This window comes from Haematobia irritans, chromosome 1, assembly GCF_050003625.1.
Source record: "Haematobia irritans isolate KBUSLIRL chromosome 1, ASM5000362v1, whole genome shotgun sequence".
Taxonomy (NCBI): Eukaryota; Metazoa; Arthropoda; class Insecta; order Diptera; family Muscidae; genus Haematobia; species Haematobia irritans.
Genome location: NC_134397.1, coordinates 79,223,316 through 79,250,331, shown reverse-complemented (window position 1 = coordinate 79,250,331; position 27,016 = coordinate 79,223,316). Strand labels below are relative to the sequence as shown.

The following is a 27,016-nucleotide window of genomic DNA, read 5'->3' as shown; positions in this document are numbered from 1 at the left end:
TATTATGCACCCTAAATTTTAGGACATGCAATTTACACAATATTAAATAGAAATTTCTTTAGAAATGAAATTTTAATTAAAAACAGTTTATATTATACCCTCCATCATAGGATGGGGGTATATTAACTTTGTCATTCCGTTTGTAACACATCGAAATATTGCTCTAAGACCCCATAAAGTATATATATTCTGGGTCGTGGTAAAATTCCGAGTCGATCTTAGCATGTCCGTCCGTCCGTCTGTTGAAATCACGCTAACTTCCGAACGAAACAAGCTATCGACTTGAAACTTGGCACAAGTAGTTGTTATTGATGTAGGTCGGATGGTATTGCAAATGGGCCATATCGGTCCACTTTTACGTATAGCCCCCATATAAACGGACCCCCAAATTTGGCTTGCGATTGCTCTAAGAGAAGCAAATTTCATCCGATCCGGCTGAAATTTGGTACATGGTGTTAGTATATGGTCTCTAACAACCATGCAAAACTTGGTCCATATCGGTCCACTTTTACGTATAGCCCCCATATAAACGGATCCCCAAATTTGGCTTACGATTGCTCTAAAAGAAGCAAATTTCATCCGATCAGGCTGAAATTTGGTACATGGTGTTAGTATATGGTCTCTAACAACCATGCAAGAATTGGTCCATATCGGTCCATAATTACATATAGCCCCCCATATAAACCGATCCCCCGATTTGGTTTGCGGAGCCTCTAAGAGAAGCAAATTTCATCCGATCCGGCTGAAATTTGGTACATGGTGTTAATATATGGTCTCTAACAACCATGCAAGAATTGGTCCATATCGGTCCATAATTATATTTAGCCCCCATATAAATCGATCACCAGATTTGTCCTCCGGAGCCTCTTGGAGGAGCAAAATTCATCTGATCCGGTTGAAATTTGAACGTGGCCGCTAATAACCATGCCAAAATTGGTCCATATCGGTCTATAGTTATATGTAGCCGATCCCCAATCACACAAAAATTGGTCCATATCGGTTCATAATCATGGTTGCCACTCGAGCCAAAAATAATCTACCAAAATTTTATTTTTATAGAAAACATTGTCAAAATGTTATTTCTATAGAAAATTTTGTCAAAATTTTATTTGTATAGAAAATTTTGTCAAAATTTTATTTCTATAGAAAATTTTAACAAAATTTTATTTCTATAGAAAATTTTGTCAAAATTTTATTTCTATAGAAAATTTTGTCAAAATTTTATTTCTATAGAAAATTTTGACAAAATTTTATTTCTATAGAAAATTTTGTCAAAATTTTATTTCTATAGAAATTTTTGTCCAAATTTTATTTCTATAGAAAATTTTGTCAAAATTTTACTTCTATAGAAAATGTTGTCAAAATTTTATTTTATCAAAATTTTATTTCTATAGAAACTTTAAACTTAATTATATACGTATTTAATCGGCCTTTTTTAGTTTAATATATACCACGTATGGATTATGTGGTATATATTACGGTGTTGGGAAGTTTTAAGATACCTTGCCATCGGCTTCAGTAGAAGTTTCTACGCAATCCATGGTGGAGGGTACACTGAAAAAAATAGTGTCGTGAGGTCAAAGATTTCATGTCTTTAAAATACGAATGCAAATTTTGCTTAGCATAGAAGACGCATTTCTCATATATAAAGTTTTTTTCTTTGTCCAAAAGTCGATAATCTTTTCAATGAAGTCATAATGTCCTTATAATTGAGTGATTTGACTTAAAAATGGGTATCATAACATGAAAGAAAAAATGTTTGGGCTAAGGTCAACTTGACTTTAATAATTCAGAAAAATTCTTTAAATTTAATGAATTTGTCTTTAAATTTGTTGCCTTTTTGCATCTTGGCTATAAAGCAAAAAATCGTTCAAATTTAGGACATGTTTTTCTAAACTTTATTTTAAAGATGTTTTTTAGTTGAAACATAGCATAATTTCTACTGGATGTCGAGTCTTAATTTGGAAAATAAAGTTGTCCTTAACTCGTTTTTAAAGGACTTTGATAGCATATGAAAAAAATAAGCTGAGAAAGCGAAAAATTAAAATTTGCTTCTTAGAAGCAAGTACACAAAACCCAAAATTAAAAGAGAATTGTGTCTTAAAAGTATCCTTACTTGTATTCTCCGCTTCTTTGGCTCGGAATCAATACCAAATTTTTTAAAGTAAAGACAAAATCTTTGGAACCGGGCATGGTTTTTTTTTTCAGTGTACATACGCTTCGGCCTGGCCGAACTTACGGCCGTATTTACTTGTGTTTACTTCAAAATTTTTTTTTCCATTAAATTTAGGACACGAATCTTGGAAATTTTCGGCTATCCCTTAAAGTCGGATCAGTATCCCAATTTTAGTTTTACTGAGTCTAGATTTAAAGCTAGATGGACCCTAAAAATATTTTTATTTTAAAGAAGTTGCATCCTTGGCTCGTAATCAATACCAAAATCCTTAATGAAGGGTCAACATCTTTGGCTCCAAGTAAACTTTTTTTGTGAGAATATATTTGAAGCTAAACCTTGTTTCAGCACCAATTTCATAGAAAGAACGGACGTATACCGTCAAATCGAAATAGAAATTCATCACAAATTATTTAGCAAAAGACACCATAGGTTCAGTGTTATTCATTGTAGTTATAGAGGACATATGACCTAACTTATTTCTACTACCATTGTCCACAGTATAAGGTACTTTAGGGTATTAAAAACTATCTCGTTGATTCGCTGATTGTTGCGACATCAAAGTAAACAAAAACTTCCAAAACGTTCATATGAAGGCATTTGAATGTTCCCCCATATGGATGATGGTGTTCACTCTTATTGTGTAATTCATTTTATTTATTTATTATTATTATTTTTTTTATTTGTTCTAGGGGTGTTCTTATATATCACCCGCTTGCCTACCCGCTTCTTCTATCTCTATGCACATTTATGGTGTTTGTGTAAGCGATTTTATTTTCTAATACCCATTTGCCGATTATTGTTTATTTCACTAGCATTGTTTTTTTTTTTTTTGGTCGATGTTGATTTTTACAAAAATTTACATAAACAATATATTTTGTTGTTGTTTTTACTAAAATAACAACTATTGGATTTGCTAGTATAATAAAAATCAAGGAAAAAATAGTGAGAATTTGTTTGTTTTGATTTTTTTTTATTGCCATTAAAAAGGTTTTTTAATTTTTTGTTAACTTACTTGTGCTGGGGCGTGGCTGATAATGGCACCTCAATACTGTGTGATGGCTTGCGTCTGTCTCCACCCATGTCGGCTAAACGTGCAAAATCTGTATCCTGATCGGCTAAACGGGCTGAGCGTCTCGATTCCAGCAGACGCACTTCTTCCAAACGTTTCTTTAATTCAATGGGTTCCTGTAAACAAAGGCAAAAAAAAACAAAGTTAAGAATTTATTAACTATTAATGGTCTCTTAAAATATTATTGAAAATTTGTACACCCTCAAAAAAAAAATCGCTTCTGTAACATTTAGCATATATATTTTCAGGATTGGTCCAAACAAAATATTGTTTGTATTGTTCAAACATATTATGTTTCACCTTAAGGCATACACTGGTAGAAAAAAATTTAATGAAATTTTCTTTGTGTATATTTTTAAGGCCCCAATTGGTTACATCCATTATTTAGGTCTCTCTTTCTAAACACATATATGTTTATAGGCTATTTCTGAATTAATATATGTTTGCATCCAAGCATTTTACATTTACAAGCATTTTATGTCCCAAACATAATATGTTGTAACATATTAACATATATATTCCAAACATGTTATGCTACTTTATGAACATTATATGCTTGCACTCAAAAATATTGTGTTAAAAAAATTTTTGACTTCCAAACATATAATTTTTACACCCAAACATACGAAAAATAGTCTTTTTGTGGATCTTTCGTGATGGGTTCACTTTTTAAGGGTGCATTGATGATATTAAATCATTTTTGCAACAGATATCAAAATCGTAGAACTTTTTTACACAAAAAAATATCCCCAATATTTTTGCAACTAAAAGAAAATATTTGATTAAGAAAAATAATTGCTTTAATTCATTTTTTTTAAACAAAATCTAATATTAATCACAGAAAATTAAATGAAAAGTAAAATCTTTTAATTTTAGTTGGTTCTTAAAATTATAATTTTCGCGACTGAAGCAGTGCCAATAAAAAATTATTTGTATTAGAAAATTTCGTGTATAAATCCAAAAATTATTTTTTTTGTGTATATGTAATGTTAAAGGATATTTTATATTTTTAGATTATTAAAACTACACGGATGAAAAAGACTGTTTTTCATATGTTTGGCTATAAACATTATATGTTTGGAACACAAATTTTTAAACACAATATTTTTGAGTGCAAGCATATAATGTTCATAAACTAGCATAACATGTTTGGGACATATATGTTAATATGTTAGAACATATTATGTTTGGGACATAAAATGTTTGTAGATATAATATGCTTGGATGCAAACATATATTAATTTAGAAATAGCCTATAAACATATATGTGTTTAGTAGCTTGGAGCGCTATTTAACAGGGAGCGATATTGAATTAAGTTGGTGGTTGTTGCTTGTTACTACAAAATTAACATTTTATTTTTCCTTGGGCAATTGATCAGCTACTTCTTTGATCCTTACAAACTGTGTGGTCCGCTGTTCGAATCCCCGTCCGGCAAAAGGTAAAATTAAAATAAAAAAAAATCATACAATTGAATAATTTCTTTTACAATGTTTGTATTACAGAAAAAGGTGCTAAGAACTAAAAATCTCGTGGAAGTGAGAAAGATGTGGGGGAATATACAATTGGGCAGAAACAAAATTTTGAGCATTCAGGTCGTAAACCTATGTTGTTAGCACCTATATTACCTGTTTATTTTCATAATTCATTATGATTGTAAATATATAAATAAATAAATAAAATTTTGAGCACAATATTGTTTGGGAGAATTTTTTTTAAGCATATAATATTTTTGGGTGCAAAATGCTTCCAAACATATTATATGTTCACATAATAACATATTGTTTTTTGGAAGACAACATTATTGAATTTGGATGCAAAAATACAAAATGTTTGGAACTTAGACTACCCAAACATATATTGTTTAGACCAATATGCTTTCAAACATATTATATATTGGAAGAGATCAAACATATAAATGTTTGGGCAATACCCAAAAATGTATATGCTTGAAGCAAAATATGTTTGGGAGTATATGTTACAGAAGCGATTTTTTGTGAGCGTGTAGCATATACATATTTAAAATAATAAACAAAGCCCTATTTGTTTTGGCCTCAAATCTTCATTTTGTTCATAAAAGAAGACCCATCCATCAAATTGAAAATTCTGTTAATCTTCGATGGCCTTCTCTTATCACAAGTGTCGAATAAATTGTTATCTCTGGCTCTACCAAAGTATCGATAAAATTACAAAACAAATCGCTAAAAGCGTTTTTCTTTTTTGCATTTTGTAAATTTAATGGAAGTACAAAAAAAAATAAAACCTTCAATGACCGATAACATTGCTCTTCACCCAAATTTACGCATTTAAAGAATTTTTGGTAGCTTTTGTGGATAATGAAAGATACCGAAGTAGGGCAATGAAAACAAAACCAAATGAAATCAAATTTTTTAATGTATTTATTTGTTGTTAAGGGAAATGTGTAGTTAAAAAAATGTATATGCTCTGGACATAGTTTTTTTTTAAATAAGAATCTAAATGATATTTGCTATGCCTAAGGAATGAGATTGAATCACAGTTGCCTTTCGAGACCAAAATAACCTAGCAAAAAATAATTATAAAATTGGAAGCAACCAAATTATAGTGTTCATACTGTAGGCACTACTATTCTGTGCAAAGTTGTAAGTGCAGAATTCAGCACTACTTCGTCTAAAGGTGTAAGTAAGTTCTTCGTTTATAACGGGCGACGCGCTTAAAATTTTTTAATTAAACGCTCGACAAAAATTTGTTAAAATATGGCAGTGCTGAAATTAGAGCAATTTAGTTGCACTATGGTAAGCAGGTGCTTCCTCCTTTGCTTACCAAGTTGCACTTCTGTAAGCAAGAGCTTTTTGTGTTTTTTTTTTTACCACAACTTCTTACGAATGAACGATTTTGTGCAAAGACATATTAGTAAAAATAAATCTGTTGATGTATTGTGTTTGAAGGATGAAGACGTGTTTTGCAGACAATTCAATTCATCTTGTTTTGTATTGTTGAATTTAATTCAAGGTAACAATAACTCTTGCGAACCGGGCCCAGTATAATTATAAACAAGTATATACGGCCGTAAGTTCGGCCGAAGCTTCCTCCACCATGGATTGCGTAGAAACTTCTTCTAAACACTGCCATCCACAATCGAATTACTTCGGTTGCGGTAACGCTTGCCGATGGCAAGGTATCTTAAAACCTCCCAACACCGTCTTCTAAATTGTCCATATATATTAAATCAAAAAGATCGATCAAATACGTATATAATTCAGTTTGACAAAATTTTCTATAGACATAAAATTTTGACAAAATTTTCTATAGAAATAAAATTTTAACAAAATTTCTATAGAAATAAAATTAAAAAAATATCGAAATAAAATTATGACAAAATTTTCTTTAGAAATAAAATTTTGACAAAATTTTCTATAGAAATAAACTGTTGGTAGATTATTTTTGACTCGAGTGGCAACCATGATTATGAACCGATATGGACCAATTTTTGTGTGATGGAGATATACTAACACCACGTACCAAATTTCAACCGGATCGGATGAATTTTGCTCCTCCAAGAGACTACGGAGGTCAAATCTGGAGAACGGTTTATATGGGAGCTATATATAATTATGGACCGATGTGGACCAATTTTTGCATGATTATTACAGACCATATACCAACACCATGTATCAAATTTCAGCCAGATCGGATGAAATATGCTTCTGTTAAAGGCTCCACAAGCTAAATCTGGGGATCGGTTTATATGGAGGCTATATATAATTATGGACCGATGGGGACCAATTTTTGCATGGTTGTTAGAGACCATATACCAACATCATGTACCAAATTTCAGCCGGATCGGATGAAATTTGCATATCTTTGAGGTTCCGCAAGCCAAATTTGGGGATCGGTTTATATGGGGGCTATATATAATTATGAACCGATGTGGACCAATTTTTGCATGAGTGTTAGAGACCATATACCAACACCATGTACCAAATTTCAGCAAGATCGGATGAAATTTGCTTCTCTTTGAGGCTCCGCAACCCAAATCTGGGGATCGGTTTATATGGGGGCTATATATAATTATGGACCGATGTGGACCAATTTTTGCATGGTTGTTAGAGACCATATACCAACATATACCGGATCGGATGAAATATGCTTATGTTAGAGGTTCCACAAGCCAAATCTGAGGGTCCCTTTATATGGGGGCTATACGTAAAAGTGGACCGATATGGCCCATTTGCAATACCATCCGACCTACATCAATAACAACTACTTGTGCCAAGTTTCAAGTCGATAGCTTGTTTCGTTCGGAAGTTAGCGTGATTTCAACAGACGGACGGACATGCTCAGATCGACTCAGAATTTCACCACGACCCAGAATATATATACTTTAAACGGAACGGAATGACAAAGTTAATATCCTATGGTGGAGGGTATAAAAAAGGAAGACAAATGTGTGTTCATTAAATAATTTTTAAGGAAAGTATATTACCACTGTCTGGTAAAATTTTAGCGCTATAATGGTTCCAATATTCGTAATTATTATGTGCATTCTTAAGCGCATTAAAGTTGCAATGATTTCCTCATGTAAATGTACTGCTTCTGAAAGCGCTGAATTTCATACAAAGAAGAAGCGCATTTAAATGGGACATTTCCTATAAATTCATCAGTGAATTCCTCGCAGAGGTAAGCGCTGATTGACATTGACTTCCCTTAAAAAGCTGCAGAAAGTTCAGTAAGTTTGTTGCTGGGAATCTACCACAATTTGGAGAAAATTTTACCAAAAAACCTTATTTTGCAAAATTTTATTTCTATAGAAAATGTTGCCAGAATTTTGTTTCTATAAAAAATTTTTGCCAGAATTTTGTTTCTATAAAAAATTTTGTCAAAATTTTATTTCTACAGAAAATTTTGTCAAAATTTTATTTCTGTAGAAAATTTTGTCAAAATTTTATTTCTATAGGAAATTTTGTCAAAATTTTATTTCTATAAAAAATTTTGTCAAAAATTTAATTTTTTTAGAAAATTTTATTACAATTTTATTTTTATAGAAAATTTTGCTAAAAATTTTATTTATTTTAAATCTCGTATTCGAAATTATGATGTGCATTCTTAAACGCATTAAAGTTGCAATGATTTCCTCATGTAAATTTACTGCTTCTGAAAGCGCTGAATTTCATACAAAGAAGAAGCGCATTTAAGTGTGACATTTCCTTATAAATTCATCAATAAAGTCCTCGCAGAGGTAAGCGCTGATTGACTTTGATTTCCCTTACAAAGCTGCTGCTGCAAGTTTTTTGCTGGGAATCTACCAAAATTTGGAGAAAATTTTACCAAAAAACCTTATTTTGCAAAATTGTATTTCTATAGAAAATGTTGCTAGCGTTTTGTTTCTATAAAAAATTTTTGTCAAAATTTTATTTCTATAGAAAATTTTGTCAAAATTTTATTTCTATAGAAAATTTTGTTACAATTTTATTTCTATAGAAAATGTTGCCAACATTTTATTTCTATAGAAAATTTTGTTAAAATTTTATTTCCATAGAAAATTCAATCTTATTTTGCAAAATTTTATTTCTATAGAAAATTTTGTCAAAATTTTATTTCTATAAAAAATGTTGTCAACATTTTATTTCTATAGAAAATTTTATCAAAATTTTATTTCTATAGAAAATTTTGTGAATTTTTTTTCTATAAAAATATCTGTCAACATTTTATTTCTATAGAAAATTTTATTACAATTTTATTTCTATAGAAAATTTTGCCAAAATTTTATTTATTTTAAATCTCGTAAAAATCTTATTTCTATAGAAAATTTTGTTAAAATTTTATTTCCATAGAAAATTCAAAATTTAGTTCTATAGAAAAATTTTGTCAAATTAGTTGTAAATTTACTGCTTCTGAAAGCGCTGAATTTCATACAAAGAAGAAGCGCATTTAAGTGGGACATTTCCTTATAAATTCATCAGTGAAGTCCTCGCAGAGGTAAGGTAATCTTATTTTGCAAAATTTTATTTCTATAGAAAATTTCGTCAAAATTGTATTTCTATAAAAAATTTTGTGAAAGTTTTATTTCTATAGAAAATTGTGTCAAAATTTTATTTCTATAGAAAATTTTGTCAAAATTTTATTTCTATAAAAAATGTTATCAACATTTTATTTCTATAGAAAATTTTGCCAAAATTTTATTTCTATAGAAAATTTTGCCAAAATTTTATTTATTTTAAATCTCGTAAAAATCTTATTTCTATAGAAAATTTTGTTAAAACTTTATTTCCATAGAAAATTCAAAATTTTATTTCTATAGAAATTTTGTCAAATTTGTTTTTTTTTTTAGAAGAATTTCTCAAATGTTTAAAAGAAAGTTCATCTTTGATTTAAATATTTTATTCTTAAAATTTAGGACACGGCTCTTTGAAAGTTTCCTTCCTTCTTTAAAGTCGTATGTCTCTGAAGTAAGGCAAATTTTACTTTAAAATAAAGAAAAACATTTTTGATGTAAAGAAATCATCTTTAAATTAACTAAGACATTTAATATTAAATAAAAACAAACTTCGAATAGAGTTTTATAATTATTTTGAGAATTTCACATAATTGGTTAAAAGATTGTTTTGAAATTAAGAAAATATTGCTTACTTTCAAGTATCTTTTACAATGTTTTATAATGTGAATGAATCGATAAAAAATCGATAAAAAAGTATTAAAAAATCCAGGAAATGTATAAGAGATTGCCAATACCCGCCTTAGCTTCTCACCTTAAAGAAGACATGTAAACCAAAATTCCATATTCCCCTCAATACAATTATTGCTTTCTTGCAAAATTCCAAACCTTCTTGGCAACCATCGAAACCCTTGGCATAAACATTGGTACTTCGTGGTAAAAACAGGCTGCAATTATTATTTGTATGCCATTGATTTTGAATTTAATTTTCATGCGAATGCCCATTGATGTCAGTCTGTCTGTCTGTCTGTCTGTCAGGCAGTCAAACAAGAACCTACTTTGACCTAGTTTCGGATGTTTCTTTGTCATCGTTGAGCCCCTTGCAGTCTTGTTCTTTGTTTTTGTCCACCTCTCTTGTTTTTTTATCACCAATTACACTCGCATATGGATAGTTGGAATTTTTTGAACAGGGCCCAAGTAAATATTTACCTTCTTTATGATTATTGGTTTTGGGTTGGCAAACGGTTTGATGATATTATTTTTTTTTGTTAACTCTTTCCATGAAGCCAGATTGGGGTGAGTCAATGAAAGTGAAAGAAAACGAAAAAAAAACAGAAATTCTGCAGTTGATGTTGTTGTAATGACCCAGTTTTTTGGGCCCACTGTTGTAAAAGCAGGTCACCTCCCATGACCTTGTCGTTGGCACAAGTACACAACATTTATGTGGTAGATACTAAAAACAAAGAGGATTTTTGTGCGTTGGTATACGAGGGTCCCTTGAATCTAAGTTAACTCTAAACTATGTTATTTCATTGGGAATTTTTATATATAATTTTTTTTCTTATATGAATTGTAAAGTCTGATTTATTATAATTTACACCACTGTGCCAAAGGATATTTAAAGATGCGATGGAAATTTAGAAAGAGACTAAAACCGATTATATTTTCGTGTACAAGACTAAACATTTATTCTTAAATGGACTGAATAGTCCAAGTGAGCCTGCAACTTAATCGAGCTGCCACTTTAACCTAACCTTTATTCTTAAATGGTTGTAACTACCCAGCAAAACAAAATTGAAAGTTGTTCTAAAGGCACAACTTTAAAAATTCTTCCAAAAATGTCCTCTCAAAGATGTTCTTTATTTTAACTACACAGGAAGTTATTTTAGTAAAATTTTTTATAACTCGCATCTTTCATATTTTTAATGGTTAAATTTATTTTTTTTTTGTTTCAAATAAAATAAAAAAGAGGAAAAATTAATAAACTTGTAAAAATCCTTTAAATTTTGTGGGGACAAGATGCTAAATCCATTCTAAAGTTGCGAATTTTTGAAAATATTTGAGGTCAAGAGTTCGAATGCAGTATAAATCTTACATAAAAATAGAAATAGTGTTAATTTGGCAAAATATCACTCATATCTGAATTTGGATCACACGTTAAGAAGTGATACAAATTCAGTGCAACGGATGTTGAAATGTTGGACATCCATTCCATGACAAGCCCATATTACATTCTTCGTTTCTGCCCCAATTTTAAACAATTTCCTGAACCCAAAAGAACATTTCACCACTTTTTTGGGCGACGCCTTTTTCGCCAGGTATGTCCCTCATCCGTCCGTTCGTCTTTTTAAATGATTTTTTGGAATAAAGATCTGACATAGAATTGAAGCTAATACACTGAAAGCAGAGATTTATTTCCGGAAGAAGGAAATTTTAGAAAAACAAAATTTTCTTTTGACGGCAAAAAAATTCCTTTTACGGCCATTTTCATGTAGCTTCGTTAGGCTTTAACTACCAGTTAACAGAAAGAAAAATGGAAATATCTTTTCTCCGGTTAACTTTAACTGAACAGTTTTCAGCAGTTAAGTTTCTAACTGGCATATGGAATATATACGCAAGATCACAGATATGTAGATATCACGGTTTAAAAGTTCGTTAGCTAACGTAGCACAAACAGAGCTTCACGAAAATGGGGGTTAAACGTGTTTCATCATTTTTCACAAAATGGGATTTATTTACTTTACGTATATAAAATGAGAATTTCGTTCCGGAGGAAAGTATTTTTTCTTTGAGTGTATTTTCTGGAATATTTTAACATCCTTACAATGAAAGACATGTTCATCTAATAGTAGAGATAATGCGACCTACATTTTAGGACAAAAAATTTATACAAAATTGTTCTGGTTTGATAAAAAACAAAAATTAGATTTTGGTTACATGAAAATTAAGCATCTTTGCTATAAATTTTCGTAAAGTTTCGGATTCTTATCTAAATAGAAGTTTTTCCGTTGCATATCTCTAAAGTAAGGTAAATTTTTTTTAAATAAAAAAAAATAAAAACAAGTATATACTGCCGTTAGTTCGGCCAGGCCGACGCTTATGTACCCTCCACCATGGATTGCGTAGAAACTTATACTGAAGACTGTCATCCACAATCGAATTACTTGGGTTGCGGTAACACTTGCCGATGGCAAGGTATCTTAAAACTTCCTAACACCGTCCTCTAAATTGCAAGGTAGTCCATACGTGATATATATTAACCTAAAAAAGGCCGATTAAATACGTATATAATTAAGTTTGAAATTTTTTTTTAAATAAAATTTTGACAAAATTTTCTATAGAAATAAAATTTTGACAAAATTTTCTATAGAACAAACATTTGGACAAAATTTTCTATAGAAATAAAATGTTGACAAAATTTTCAATAGAATTAAAATTTTGCCAAAATTTTCTATAGAAATAAAATTTGACAAAAATTTTCTATAGAAATAAAATTTTGGTAGATTATTTTTGGCTCGAGTGGCAACCATGATTATGAACCGATATGGACCAATTTTTGTGTGATTGGGGATCGACTATATATAATCGGCTATATATAGACCGATATCGGCTATATATAGACCGATATGGACCAATTTTGGCATGGTTATTAGCGGCCATATACTAACACCACGTTCCAAATTTCAACCGGATCGGATGAATTTTGCTCCGGAGATCAAATCTGGGGATCGGTTTATATGAGGGCTATATATAATTACGGACCGATATGGACCAATTCTTGCACATACTAACACAACGTACCAAATTTCAACCGGATCGGATGAATTTTGTTCCTGCAAGAAGCTCCGGAGGTCAAATCTGGGGATCGATTTATATGGGGGCTCGACTCAGAATTTCACCTCGACCCAGAATATATATACTTTATGGGGTCTTAGAACAATATTTCGATGTGTTACAAACGGAATGACAAAGTTAATATACACCCCTCCTATGGTGGAGGGTATAAAAATAATTAATTTTAAAATTAAAATATCATGCATTTGGACATTAATCGCCTGTTTCAGTATCAGGCTAATAAGAAAAATAATAAAAAATAATATTTAAATTTAAAAAAAAAATTTTTAGTCAACGGATTAAGTATAAAGAGGTGGACGAAGTATGGAAATCCGAAGGAGAAGTCTTCTCACCAGTCTGGACTACATTTTGATTTTTGATCATAGAAAAGAGAAGAGAAATTGTTCCCAATTTATCAGCTATAATTTTGTCATTAATCTTTGCAAAATTTTTTCAGATTTTAAATTAATTTGCATATAATATTTTTGAAAGACTAATATTTCACATCGTATTGGAATGACTATTTAACATCATTTCTGATATCATATTTGAATTAGATTTTCTGTATTGAAAATCAAATATTGATTTCAATGTCGATTTAACCCTCTTCAGAATTAAGATGTCACTTGGCATATATGAATGAAATTTGTCATTTGGCTTGCTACAAATAACCACCTATTGCCAATTGGCAAAGTTAGCTAATGGCCTCTTTCTCTTGTGACTCCCTCAAGGGTCATGGTTTACAAAGAATATTACCAGGGTTAATTCATGGATAAAAGTTAAAATGCAAAAGGACTTTTTTTACAGTATTTTTGTGTGTAAAAACTAAAAAAAACTAAAAGAGACAAAGCATTTTTGCTTTCGATTTTTATTCATTTTAGTGAATTGCATAAACTAGATATTCAATTTTATATGGAATATCTAGTTAAGTTGCTCACAACTTCCCTCTTTGATTAATTGACTAATTTGTATAAAATTTAGATAACAGTTGCTTGCCAGTAAAGTGCTAGCTTTTAAAATATCTGCATATAATTTTGCACCACTTGGATGATTATTGCGTTATTTATTTGTGTTGGGGTCTATGGGATGACATTAACCAAATTTTCGATTTAATGGCAGTGACGGCGGCAATGGTGGTGGTGGCGGCGGTGATGATGGTATCTTATTTAATGGATATTTCACGATGTGTTAAACGGAATCAGGTTTGTATTTTTTGTTTTTCATTATAAATTATGTTAATGAGCCTAACTAAAAGAAGTAGTCGTCGTTAGAAAAATAAATAAAATTGGTTTGAAAGAAACACAATGAAATGCATGTCTGCGAAACAGCTTTTAAGTTTTGTTTTAATGACACGTCTTGGCTGCAATACCCGGTGATTACCAGCATAGGAGATTTTAAATTGAAATGAATTGTATTTTTTTTTTTTTTGCAACATTTTTCGAATTTATCACAATAAATTAGATTTAATAAAATCAAAAATACACTGCAAAAAAAAAATAGTGAACTCACCAGGAAGGACTAACTAAACCGTATTAAAAACGACGATGTCAAGAAATTTATTTGACGTAAATAATTTTTTCACTTCTTCAAGAAAACTTCGTAGGAAAGCATGGAGTTCAAAATTCCAAAAAATTCTATAGCTTTACAATACGAAATTCAAGCTGGGTCCATTTCTGGTAAAATGTATAAAATTTAAGAATTTCTGAATTATTTTGTGGGAAGTACGAATTTAGTAAATTTTTAGTAAATTTTTAAAAATTAGCTTCACAATACGAAATTCAAGCTGGGTCCATTTCTGGTAAAATGTATAAAATTTAAGAATTTCTGAATTATTTTGTGGGAAGTACGAATTTAGTAAATTCTTAGAATTCACTGGTGCACTGAAAAAAATATTGTCGTAAAGTCAAAGATTTCATGTCTTTAAAATACGAATGCAAATTTTTGCTTAGCATAGAAGACGCACGCATTTCTCTAATATAAAGTTGTTTTCCTTGTCCAAAAGTCCATAAACTTTTCAATGAAGTCGTATTGTACTTATAATTAAGTGATTTCACTTTCAAATGGGTATCATAACATGAAAGAAAAAATGTTTGGGCTAAGGTAAACTTGACTTTAATAATTCAGAAAAATTCTTTAAAATTCTTTAAAATTAATGAAATTGTCTGTAAATTTGTTGTCTTTTTGCACCTTGAGTACAAAGCGAAAAATCATTCAAATATAGGGCATGTTTTTCAACACTTTATTTTAAAGACGTTTTTTACTTGAAACACAGCATAATTTCTACTGGAAGTCGATTCTTACTTTGGAAAATAAAGTTGTCGTTAACTAGTTTTTAAAGGACTTTGGTGGCATATGAAGAAAAACAAGTATATACGGCCGTAAGTTCGGCCAGGCCGAAGCTTATGTACCCTCCATCATGGATTGCGTAGAAACTTCTTCTAAACACTGCCATCCACAATCGAATTACTTAAGTTGCGGTAACGCTTGCCGATGGCAAGGTATCTTAAAACCTCGTAACACCGTCTTCTAAATTGTATGTAAATCCATACGTGGTATATATTAAATCAAAAAAGATCGATTAAATACGTATATAATTCAGTTTGACAAAATTTTAACAAAATTTTCTATAGAAATAAAATTTTCAAAAAAATTTTTATAGAAATAAAATTTTGACAAATTTTTCTTTAGAAATAAAATTTTGACAAAATTGTCTACAGAAATAAAATTTTATAGAAATAAAATTTTAACAAAATTTTCTATAGAAATAAAATTTTAACAAAAATATTCTATAGAAATAAAATTTTAACAACATTTTCTATAGAAATAAAATTTTGACAAAATTTTCTATAGAAATAACATTTTGGTAGATGATTTTTGGCTCGAGTGGCAACCATGATTATGAACCGATATGGACCAATTTTTGTGTGATTGGAGATCGGCTATATATAACTATAGACCGTTAAGGACCAATTTTGGTATGGTTGTCAGCGGCCATATACTAACACCACGTTCGACATTTGAACCGGATCGGATGAATTTTGCTCCTCCAAGACGCTCCGGAGGTCAAATCTGGAGAACGGTTTATATGGGGGCTATATATAATTATAGACCGATGTGGACCAATTTTTCCATGGTTGTTAGAGACCATATACCAACACCATGTACCAAATTTCAGCCGGATCGGATGAAATTTGCTTCTCTTTAAGGCTCCGCAAGCCAAATCTGGGGATCGGTTTATATGGGGGCTATATATAATTATGGACCGATGTGGACCAATATTTGCATGGTTGTTAGAGACCATTTACCAACACCATGTACCAAATTTCAGCAAGATCAGATGAAATTTGCTTCTCTTTGAGTCTTTGCAAGCCAAATCTGGGGATCGGTTTATATGGTGGATATATATAATTATGGACCGATGTGGACCAATTTTTGCATGGTTGTTAGAGACCATATACCAACACCATGTACTAAATTTCAGCAAGATCAGATGAAATTTGCTTCTCTTTGAGTCTTTGCAAGCCAAATCTGGGGATCGGTTTATATGGGGGCTATATATAATTATGGACCAATTTTTTGCATGGTTGTTAGAGACCATATGCCAACACCATGTACCAAATTTCTGCCGGATCGGATGAAATATGCTTCTGTTAGAGGCTCCACAAGCCAAATCTGAGGGTCCCTTTATATGGGGGCTATACGTAAAAGTGGACCGATATGGCCCATTTGCAATACCATCCGACCTACATCAATAGCAACTACTTGTGCCAAGTTTCAAGTTGATAGCTTGTTTCGTTCGGAAGTTAGCGTGATTTCAACAGACGGACGGACGGACATGCTTAGATCGACTCAGAATTTCACCACGACCCAGAATATATATACTTTATGGGGTCTTAGAGCAATATTTCGATGTGTTACAAACGGAATGACAAAGTTAATATACCCCCCATCCAATGGTGGAGGGTATAAAAAATTGAATTAAAAGAACTTCCTGAGTAGTTAAAATAAAGAACATCTCTGGAAGGACATTTTTGGAAGTGCTTTTAAAGTTGTGCCTTTAGAAGTACTTCCAAATTTTTTTGCTGGTTAATTAAGCTATTTCACTTAAAAATGGGTATCATAACAAGAAAGAAAAAATGTTTGGGCTAAGGTCAACTTGACTTTAATAATTCAGAAAAATTCTTTAAAATTAATGAAATTGTCTGTAAATTTGTTGTCTTTTTGCACCTTGAGTACAAAGCGAAAAATCATTCAAATACAGGACATGTTTTTCAACACTTTATTTTAAAGACGTTTTTACTTGAAACATAGCATAATTACTACTGGAAGTCGTTTCTTACTTTGGAAAATAAAGTTGTCGTTAACTAGTTTTTAAAGGACTTTGATTGCATATGAAGAAAAAAAAAGCTGAAAAGCGAAAAATTAAAATTGGCTGCCTAGAAGCAAGTACACAAAACCCAAATTTAAAAGAGAATTGTGTCTTAAAAATATCCTTACTTGTATTCTCGGCTTCTTTGGCTCGGAATCAAAACCAAAATTTTTAAAGTAAAGGCAAAATCTTTAGAACCGGGCATGATTTTTTTTTCAGTGTGTATAACAAATTTTTTATTAAAATTCACATAAAAATCTAATTGGATATTTTGCGCTGATATATTTCCCTGGGTATATTTCTCAAAAGAATATTTGGAAATTCTGAAATCGATTCAATTAAAAAGTACAATTAATACTGTTTTTAATTTTTTTTTTTAATAAATTAAATTCTTAAAGTGAATTTTTTTCGAAATTCAAAAAAAAAATTAAATTTCGCTGATATGTTTTTCTGTAAATATTTCTCTAAGGAATTTTTGGAAATTATTCACACAAATGTCATATAAAAATATATGTACGTATACACATTTTTATTTGATAATTAATTAGCGTTTCTTTAAAATGCAATATATTATAAAAAAAATATATATATATATATAATCACCTTTTTTCACAAATTTATTGGCCTTTCCATAAGCAAATGGGCCAATGCATAGGGAATTTGGTTAGATTTTTCTGGTGCAATGATTTATTTATTTTGCTTTTCAAGTTTTGTTTTTGTTTTTTTTTTTTCTATTAATTAATTCTCAAAATATGGAATGACCAGAAATGTCTTTCTTTAGAGGTGAAGGCTGTTGATATTTAAGAAATACTATGCTTTTGATGTTTTCTTAATTTTTTTTTAATTTTTTCACAGGTATGCATGCACAAATTTAATACACAAAAATTTCTCTTTTTCTTATGCTAGAGATTGAGTAAATGATTTGTTTGGTAAACGATATTTTGTCACAATTATTCGATAAAAATTCAAAAACTTTTTTTTTTTAATTCTCTTAATATTTTGAATATTTTCTGGTATTTTATTTATTTTTTTCCTTGTATATTTTTGCTCTTGAATTTTTAGGCACAATTAACATAGAATCAATATTAATTTTTTTTGCGTTAAATATTTGTTTGGGAAATTCCTTTAAATTTTTCTCGTGTTGTTATTTTAATAGTATTTTTGTTTTGTTAGATTATTTAAATTTCTTTTATTTTTTGTTTTGATTTTTTTTTTCAGAATTTTATTGTTCTTGTTGTTGATGATGTTTTATTCACATCTTTTCACTTTTGTAGGCCATAAAAGTGGCTACTCTCGCATACGTTGGACATACAAGAAACCTCGCATTAACACAGACACACTAACACTTGTTCACTGTTCACAGGGCACACACATTCGTACGCACACTTTACTCAGATGCATACTTAAAAGAAGAGATACTGAATGACACTGAATCATTGAATTCTTTTTTGTTTTTTTTTTTTTGTTGCTTACTGCTGATGCTGTTGTTGTTGTTGTTGAGATTGTTGATGGTGGATCTTCTTTTTTTTGTTTTTGAGATTATTCGGGTGTTTTTCTTTAATTTTTTTTATTGTTGGATTTTCTTTCTTTTGTTATTTTTATATCATGAAATTTTGTTATAGGTAGATAGATAGGTTTACTAATGAATTGTTGATATAAGAATTCAATTTTTCTTCTTCTCCTTCTTCGTTTGGTTTCGAGGTTTGCTGCTCCTTCTTTTGTTTTTTGGATTTTTTAATAAATTATTTTATTTTAAATTTTTATGTTTGCTGTTGTGGTTGCACTTGTTGTTTTTCATTATTTGACATTGTGATATTGAGCATCTTGGTTGTTAATATTTCGCCTGTCATAGTCACAATCACTACCTTCTAAGTCTGGTCTTGATCGACAGCAGTTAGTGGTGGACGTTCAATGCTATGGGTGTCAGACAATATGGCAATGGAGACAGCTGATTTTTATGGACAATAGTCTCCTCATTTGTTGAATTTCCATTCATTGGACACAAAAAACCGGCCGGTAAAGGCATTTACAGTAAAGACAGACCAGGTAGCCTGTGTAGGTAATAACCTCGATTTGTTTGCCAATTGGCTACCAAAAAAAAAAACAACAAGAAAATCATGCACTTTTTCACTTCACTAACTGACAGACATCTCTGGCAATTGCTGTTGTTTTTTTTTTCTCGTTCACTTTACTTTTATTTCCGCTTTAGTATTTCAAAGCCAAGTACGTAACTGTTATAACAAAAGCAGCAGGTTTGCATATAATTTCTTAGCAAATATTTGAACTTTTATTTAAATACGTATGGTAGGTATATTTCATTTATTTTACGCCTTGTTTTCAAGCCAAAAAACAATTGTTTTGCTTTTATATTTGTTTTTTTTTCTCTCTTCACAGTAATGTCGTCATAATTGTTTTTTTTGTCAACTTGACTATCGATTCTTTAACTTTCTTTAGAAGTGCTTGAGAATGATGACGTTACACACTCTTTTGTTTTCTTTTCAGCTGAACACTTATTCACAGGTCTACCGGTAAGAAACCATCGTCATATACGCACACACTCGTTTGTTTTTTTTTTTGAGGCTTACGTTGTAGGTTTTTTTTTTTTTTGATTTTTAGATGAACAAATATTTTTTTTTTCCTCGAATTAAATCCAAAGCATAAAAGGTAGGGCTTAGCTAAGCTTTTTTCCTTTCGTGTTCAAATAACACCACCACAAAACACACTGTTGCGGAAAAGTCGAACTAATGTTCGTTTTTCATTCACTTTTTCCCTTTTTTTCTGTTTTGCGTTACGTTTGTTCCGTTTCTCTACCGTTGCTACCAAATAACGCTCTCTGACGAGATGTTTACGGTTCGCGCGCGCATTCAAGAATGATTCTTATATTTCCATATAACAAACAAAACGGAGAGTCAGTTGTCAGTGGCAATTTACGAGGCAACGTAGACGCAAGCAGTGCTGACAACGTCACCTCTACACGGCTGGCTAGAACAAAAATACCAACAATTAAAAACGTTAGCCGTATTTGCTCTCGCTCAGCTAGATAATAATAACAAGACGGCTACACTTGTACGTATGTACGTACGGCCAAATATGTACATAATACAACAACACTTGGGCAGAGAATAGACTATGATTACGACGACGGATGATTTTGTTGGATACTCTTTGTATGACGGCTAGCTAGCAACGAATGCAAGCCAGTAAAACTCAAAACAGAGAATAGAAACTAGAAAACCTCATAGATACTACTGCACAGATACTCGCACACACACACACACTCACACAAACATTGGCTTGCACGCATGCACTACCGAATGACCGAATGAACGAACGAATTATTCTCACCCATCACACTATACCACACTAGGCAAAGAGTCAAGAGACGAAGGAATACCAAACAAAACAAGCTAACAGCCAGGCACAAATCAGCCGGTCCGACAATCTTTCGTTGTTTTTTGGGGGTGGTGTATGCGGGGGGATATGTCTTTATGTGCGTTTCTTTCCTTTTGTTTTCGCAGGGTTTTGTGTTTAGTTGTTAACGTTTGCCCGATGTCTGACTGCGTTTCGCTTTGTTGTTGTAGTTTATGGGGGCTTTTTTGTTTGGTTGAACATTGTTGTACTGCAAAATGAGTTTTGTTTTCCTGCTCTTTTGCTCACTCTCTCACTTGCAATTTTAGGCTCTCTGTTTACAATTCTCTTTGAGTGATTTTGTTTTTTCATTGTTGGTTACTAAATGCATTAAGCAAATATTGCTGCAGCTAAGTATCAGTGGAATGAAGAGAGGGGTTGGTGGAGCGGTGGTGGTTGTTATCCAATAGTGACTTTTGGGTTTTCCGCAAGTACTACTCATCAGCACTCACACACACAAAATGGCATAGCTCCAATTTAAACAGTGTTGCCAATTTAGATATTGTTTTTTTTGCATACAAAAGGGGAGATATGCTTTAGAATTTCGGTTTCTACATATTATTAAAATTTTTTTCATAAGTAAATGAGGGAAATTGACGATGGGAACCAAACCCCTTGGCTTCCTACTTTATGACACCATAATTGACAAAATAAACAAATATGGGTCCAAATACATACAAAAATAAATTCTTTCCTTAGAATTAATATATATATATTAGAAAATAGAAGTGTGCCTATTTCTTAAACAAGCATCTTTAAAAGGAGATATAACAGAATGCACCCTCAAAAAAAAAATCGCTTCTGTAACATATACCCCAAACACATTTTGCTTCAAGCATATATACATTTTCAGGATTGGCCCAAACAAAATATTGTTTGTATTGTTCAAACATATTATGTTTCACCTTAGGGCATACACTGGCGGAAAAAAATGTTAATGAATTTTTTTTTTTGTGTAGATATATTTTTAAGGCGCCAATTGGTTACTTCCACTATTTTGCTCTCTCTTTCTAAACACATATATGTTTATAGGCTATTTCTAAATTAATATATGTTCGCATCTAAGCATACTATATTTACAAACATTTTATGACCCAAACATAATATTAACATACATGTCCCAAACATGTTATGCTAGTTAATGAACATTATATGCTTGCACTTAAAAATATTGTGTTAAAAATTTGAGTTCCAACCATATAATTTTTACACCCAAACATATGAAAAACAGTCTTTTTCGTCCGGGTAGAAACAAATCTTTGTCACCTTTTCGAAATATTATTGAAATATTAGAATGGAAACATCTACAGGATCTGAACATCACTCACTTACAATACATTCTAACAAATTTTTATGTTTATTGGATAATAAATTAATAATAGAAGTTTATATGAGAATATTTGTAAACATTTATTTTATTGTTGATATCTACTCTTCTTCGAGGTCAAAAAGCAAATGAAGCCACTGGTGAAATAAGCATGTCTTCAGCATGTTTATGGCATAAAAAAAAAACTTTATGAAGCTCAAACCAAAAATTTCAAATTTTATAACGTATGAACATAATTTTTATTTTATGAAGGCTCTCTCTCTCACTTATCAGTTATTTTTGATGAAATGTACACCATATGAATAGTGTGTGGAGCGAATTTTTTACAAATCTGAAGTTAATAGCGAAAACACCATTGAAACAAAGGACGAGATCGACGACGTTGATATCGTGGAGATTCACCTAGTTGAGTATGTCTTGAACGTGGTTGAAACATTAAAAATTTGTTTATTCAAAGAGAATATACCATTAAAATGCCAATTCAAATAATGTGTAACAGATTGGCTGATAAGTCCCCGGTCTGACACATAGATGGTATGCATATTATTTTTATATAGTACCAACCTTCAAATCATTCGTCTGTAAGTCAATTAGTTTGTAAGATAGAGCGTCTTTTGTGAAGCAACTTTTGTTATTGTGAAAAAAATGGAAAAAAGGGAATTTCGTGTTTTGATAAAATACTGTTTTCTGAAGGGGAAAAATACGGTGGAAGCAAAAACTTGGCTTGATAATGAGTTTCCGGACTCTGCCCCAGGGAAATCAACAATAATTGATTGGTATGCAAAATTCAAGCGTGGTGAAATGAGCACGGAGGACGGTGAACGCAGTGGTCGCCCGAAAGAGCTGATTACCGACGAAAACATCAACAAAAACTAACAAAATGATTTTGAATGACCGTAAAATGAAGTTGATCGAGATAGCAGAGGCCTTAAAGATATCAAAGGAACGTGTTGGTCATATCATTCATCAATATTTGGATATGCGGAAGCTCTGTGCAAAATGGGTGCCGCGCGAGCTCACATTTGACAAAAAACAACAACGTGTTGATGATTCTGAGCGGTGTTTGCAGCTGTTAACTCGTAATACACCCGAGTTTTTCCGTCGATATGTGACAATGGATGAAACATGGCTCCATCACTACACTCCTCAGTCCAATCGACAGTCGGCTGAGTGGACAGCGACCGGTGAACCGTCTCCGAAGCGTGGAAAGACTCAAAATTCTGCTGGCAAAGTAATGGCCTCTGTTTTTTGGGATGCGCATGGAATATTTTTTTATCGATTATCTTGAGAAGGTAAAAACCATCAACAGTGACTATTATATGGCATTATTGGAGCGTTTGAAGGTCGAAATCGCGGCAAAACGACCCCATATGAAGAAGAAAAAAGTGTTGTTCCACCAAGACAACGCACTGTGCCACAAGTCATTGAGAACGATGGCAAAAATTCATGAATTGAACTTCGAATTGCTTCCCCACCCACCGTATTCTCCAGATCTGGCCTTCAGCGACTTTTTCTTATTCTCAGACCTCAAAAGGATGCTCGCAGGGAAAAAATTTGGCTGCAATGAAAAGTTGATCGCCGAAACTGTGGCCTATTTTGAGGCAAAACCGAAGGAGTACTACCAAAATGGTATCAAAAAATTGGAAGGTCTTTATAATCGTTGTATCGCTCTTGAAGAAGAAAAAAGTGTTGTTCCACCAAGACAACGCACCGTGCCACATGTCATTGAGAACGATGGAAAAAATTCATGAATTGGGCTTCGAATTGCTTCCCCAACCACCGTATTCTCCAGGTCTGGCCCCCAGCGACTTTTTCTTGTTCTCAGACCTCAAAAGGATGCTCGCAGGGAAAAAATTTGGCTGCAATGAAGAGGTGATCGCCGAAATTGTTGCCTATTTTGAGGCAAAATCGAAGGAGTACTACCAAAATGGTATCAAAAAATTTGAAGGTCGTTATAATCGTTGTATCGCTCTTGAAGTGAACTATTTTGAATAATAAAAACGAATTTTGACAAAAAAAATGTGTTTTTCTTTGTTAGACCAGGGACTTATCAACCAACCTGTTAGTCAAGATACAAAAATTCAATGAATTCAAACACGATTTTATTGCATTCATAGAATATTTCAGAATTTGCAAAGCCAAGTTCACCTTAGTCCAGCAAAACTTTCTTTCCAGTGCATATACCTGTTTTAGAGTCATATCTAAGGACAAAATGCCTGTATCAAACTACGCAACAACGTCAAGGACATAAAATCGTTTGTGCTTATTTATGAGTGCTTTTTCTGTGCGTAAAAAGTTAGATTTTCGCTACAGCTTAAATCTTATTACTTCCAACAACATATACACATTTCTACATTCCATATAAACTATCTAGCTTGGAATAAAAACAAATTGGCAACACTGTATGTGAGCCAAATCAGCCAGGCCTCCGGTCATATTTACTATAATCTCGCGAAATGAAACGAGGTTAAATTTGCACTCTTCTGGCCTTGTACTGAATATTCTGATACTCTCTCGGCAGCAGAGAAATCCAATAAAACGAACTCATGAGCCATTGAAAGCTGCAGCAACGCCAAAGATGCACCAAACCGAAGTGAAGCGTAGCAGCGGCGTTGGATAATGCGCTGTGTGATTGTACTCAATCAAGTGGTATTTGGAACAAAGAGCACCAAAAGCAATAAAATATACTATGATGTGACATAGATACCAAAATGCAGTAGAGCGTTATTTGGCAAGAAATTACAAAATAAATGTCATTAACAAATAGGTATTGAATATGCCATGCAATGATATGACGACGCAGTGGATGCTAGTGGGTGTTTATAGAGAAAAAAAATAAAATAAATTACCCAGGGTGATGCATTTACAAATTCACTTTGAATAACTTTAGAAATTCGTAAGAGCTTACTACATAGGTATTATATATAGTGGGTGTTTGCTATATAGTGCACTCTTGAGTGTAATAAGCTTTCTTGAAGCTCTCTTTAGCTTAAGCTCTTTATTTAGCCTTGATTGTAGTGTTGGTGTGTTTGTATTTTGAGTGTAGCTTAAACTTGTCTTCTTCCCTCAAAATGGAAAGTGAAATTTTGATACCAAACAACAAGTACAACTATTTCGTTATACAATATTTACAAATTCTCTCGAGTGCTCTAAATGTAACTCTCTATATAGATTTTCATCTCTGACCATTGGAATGACCGCTATATGTAGGAAACTCTCTTTAACTCATTTACCCTACTTTTTGGACTCTCTTGTTCTCTTTTTCACTGTTATTGTTAATTATTATGGTGTCGATACTAATGACAATGAGGATGGTGATGATGATGATGTATCTTTTGTGTGTGTATTTTGTTGTTGGATATTTTGTTTTGGTTTTCTTCAAGCCTTTTGAGTAAGTGTGCTTACTCTTGCGCGTGTGTGTGTGTATGGTGGTTGTTTACCACTCATAGATACGTTTGCGGAAAACTTTTCATGTGCGTTGTTTCGTTTTTGTTTTCTTATTTCACTTGAGAGCTACGACGATGATGATGATGATGATGATGTATAAGCATTTGAAGGTGTTTGTATATCGATGTATAGGTCTCTGGTGTGCTGCTGCCTGCGCTGTTACTGCCATCATCGTGGCATTGCTGTTGTTGTTATATTGAAATACCGGCATGTTACGGTAATTAATATTTATGCATTGCAATTTGTTGTTGCCGTTGCTGTTATTCGCACACAAAACACAGTGGCATACACTTCCCACGTTTGCCATTCGATTCGTGTACTTATTGTGTGCGTGTGGCAATGGGTGTGTGTGTATGTTACTTGCCTGATTGCTACTATGCTGGTACTACAGATTGTAGTTTTGTTGTTATTTTTGTCACCATCATTGTTGACGTTTCAAATAATATTTATTCGTTTATTTTAAGGTTTTTCTCCAATGCGTGTGCTGTTTCATTACAAAAAAAAAAAAAAAAACAACAACAACAACAATGACAAAAACGAAATATTTGCATTTTTCACAGATTTCCATCCTCTATATCCATATGTACATAGAAACTATATTTTCCACACACACACCCTGAGAAACGCCTGATTATTATCATTTATGCTTGAACATTATTAATCATAATCGCTGCTTGTATGTATTTGATAGACTTTCAAAATGTTGACATTTAAGGGGCGCACCTTGGAGTAGGTTTTCTTTCCCTGATGTTTTAATAATAATAATTGCGGATGAAAAATAAAATCCTCACAAAAATATTATAAATATAGTGAAACCTCTCAATATTGGACACTCTGAAAACCGAACACCTCCCAAACATGGTCAGTTGTCTTGAGACGTTTGCTATATTAACACATTAAAATTAACCTCTCATATTTGGACACCTTTCAAAGGTGGAACACTGAGAAGTGGACACTCACGGTCGCCTAATGTTTGTCCACGTTTGGGAAGTGTCCACTTATAAGATGTTATTTTTAATGCGAAAAGGTAGCAAACGTTTGGGAGGTTTCACTGTATTTCTTTTTATACCCACCGCCATAAAATGATGATGTTGGGATATAATAACTTTGTCACTTCGTTTGTAACACATCGAAATATCGATTTCCGACTATATTAAGTTTACATATATATTCTTGATCAGGTAGATATTCTAAGACGATATAATATAAGGATTATTTTAATAAAACTTCCGTTTAATTGAAATGTCAGTAACAGAATAAATTTATTATTTTTCTACAATCATTCATAAATTGTAAAATAATTCTCTTGGCTTGTTTTTCCAAAAATAATATTTAAAATATTTTTATTATATAAAGTACCTACAATAACCATGTCCGAGAGAAGTTCACCAATGTGGTATCACAATGGACTAAGTGAGCCTGATATATCGGGCTGCCACCTAACCTAACCATGTCCGTCTGTCTGTTCTAATAA

At 31.9% G+C, this 27,016-nt stretch overlaps 1 protein-coding gene across 5 annotated transcripts in view; it reads right to left on the bottom strand.

The window, feature by feature from the left end:
• Glut4EF (Glucose transporter 4 enhancer factor) overlaps positions 1-27,016 on the bottom strand; it is an 886,996-nt gene that overhangs the window by 290,648 nt on the left and 569,332 nt on the right. For all 5 annotated transcript variants that reach the window (XM_075290914.1, XM_075290913.1, XM_075290912.1 and 2 more), the window contains exon 2: positions 3,189-3,361. In XM_075290914.1, coding sequence (XP_075147029.1) covers positions 3,189-3,361 — 173 coding nt within the window. The remainder of the gene's footprint in view (positions 1-3,188; positions 3,362-27,016) is intronic.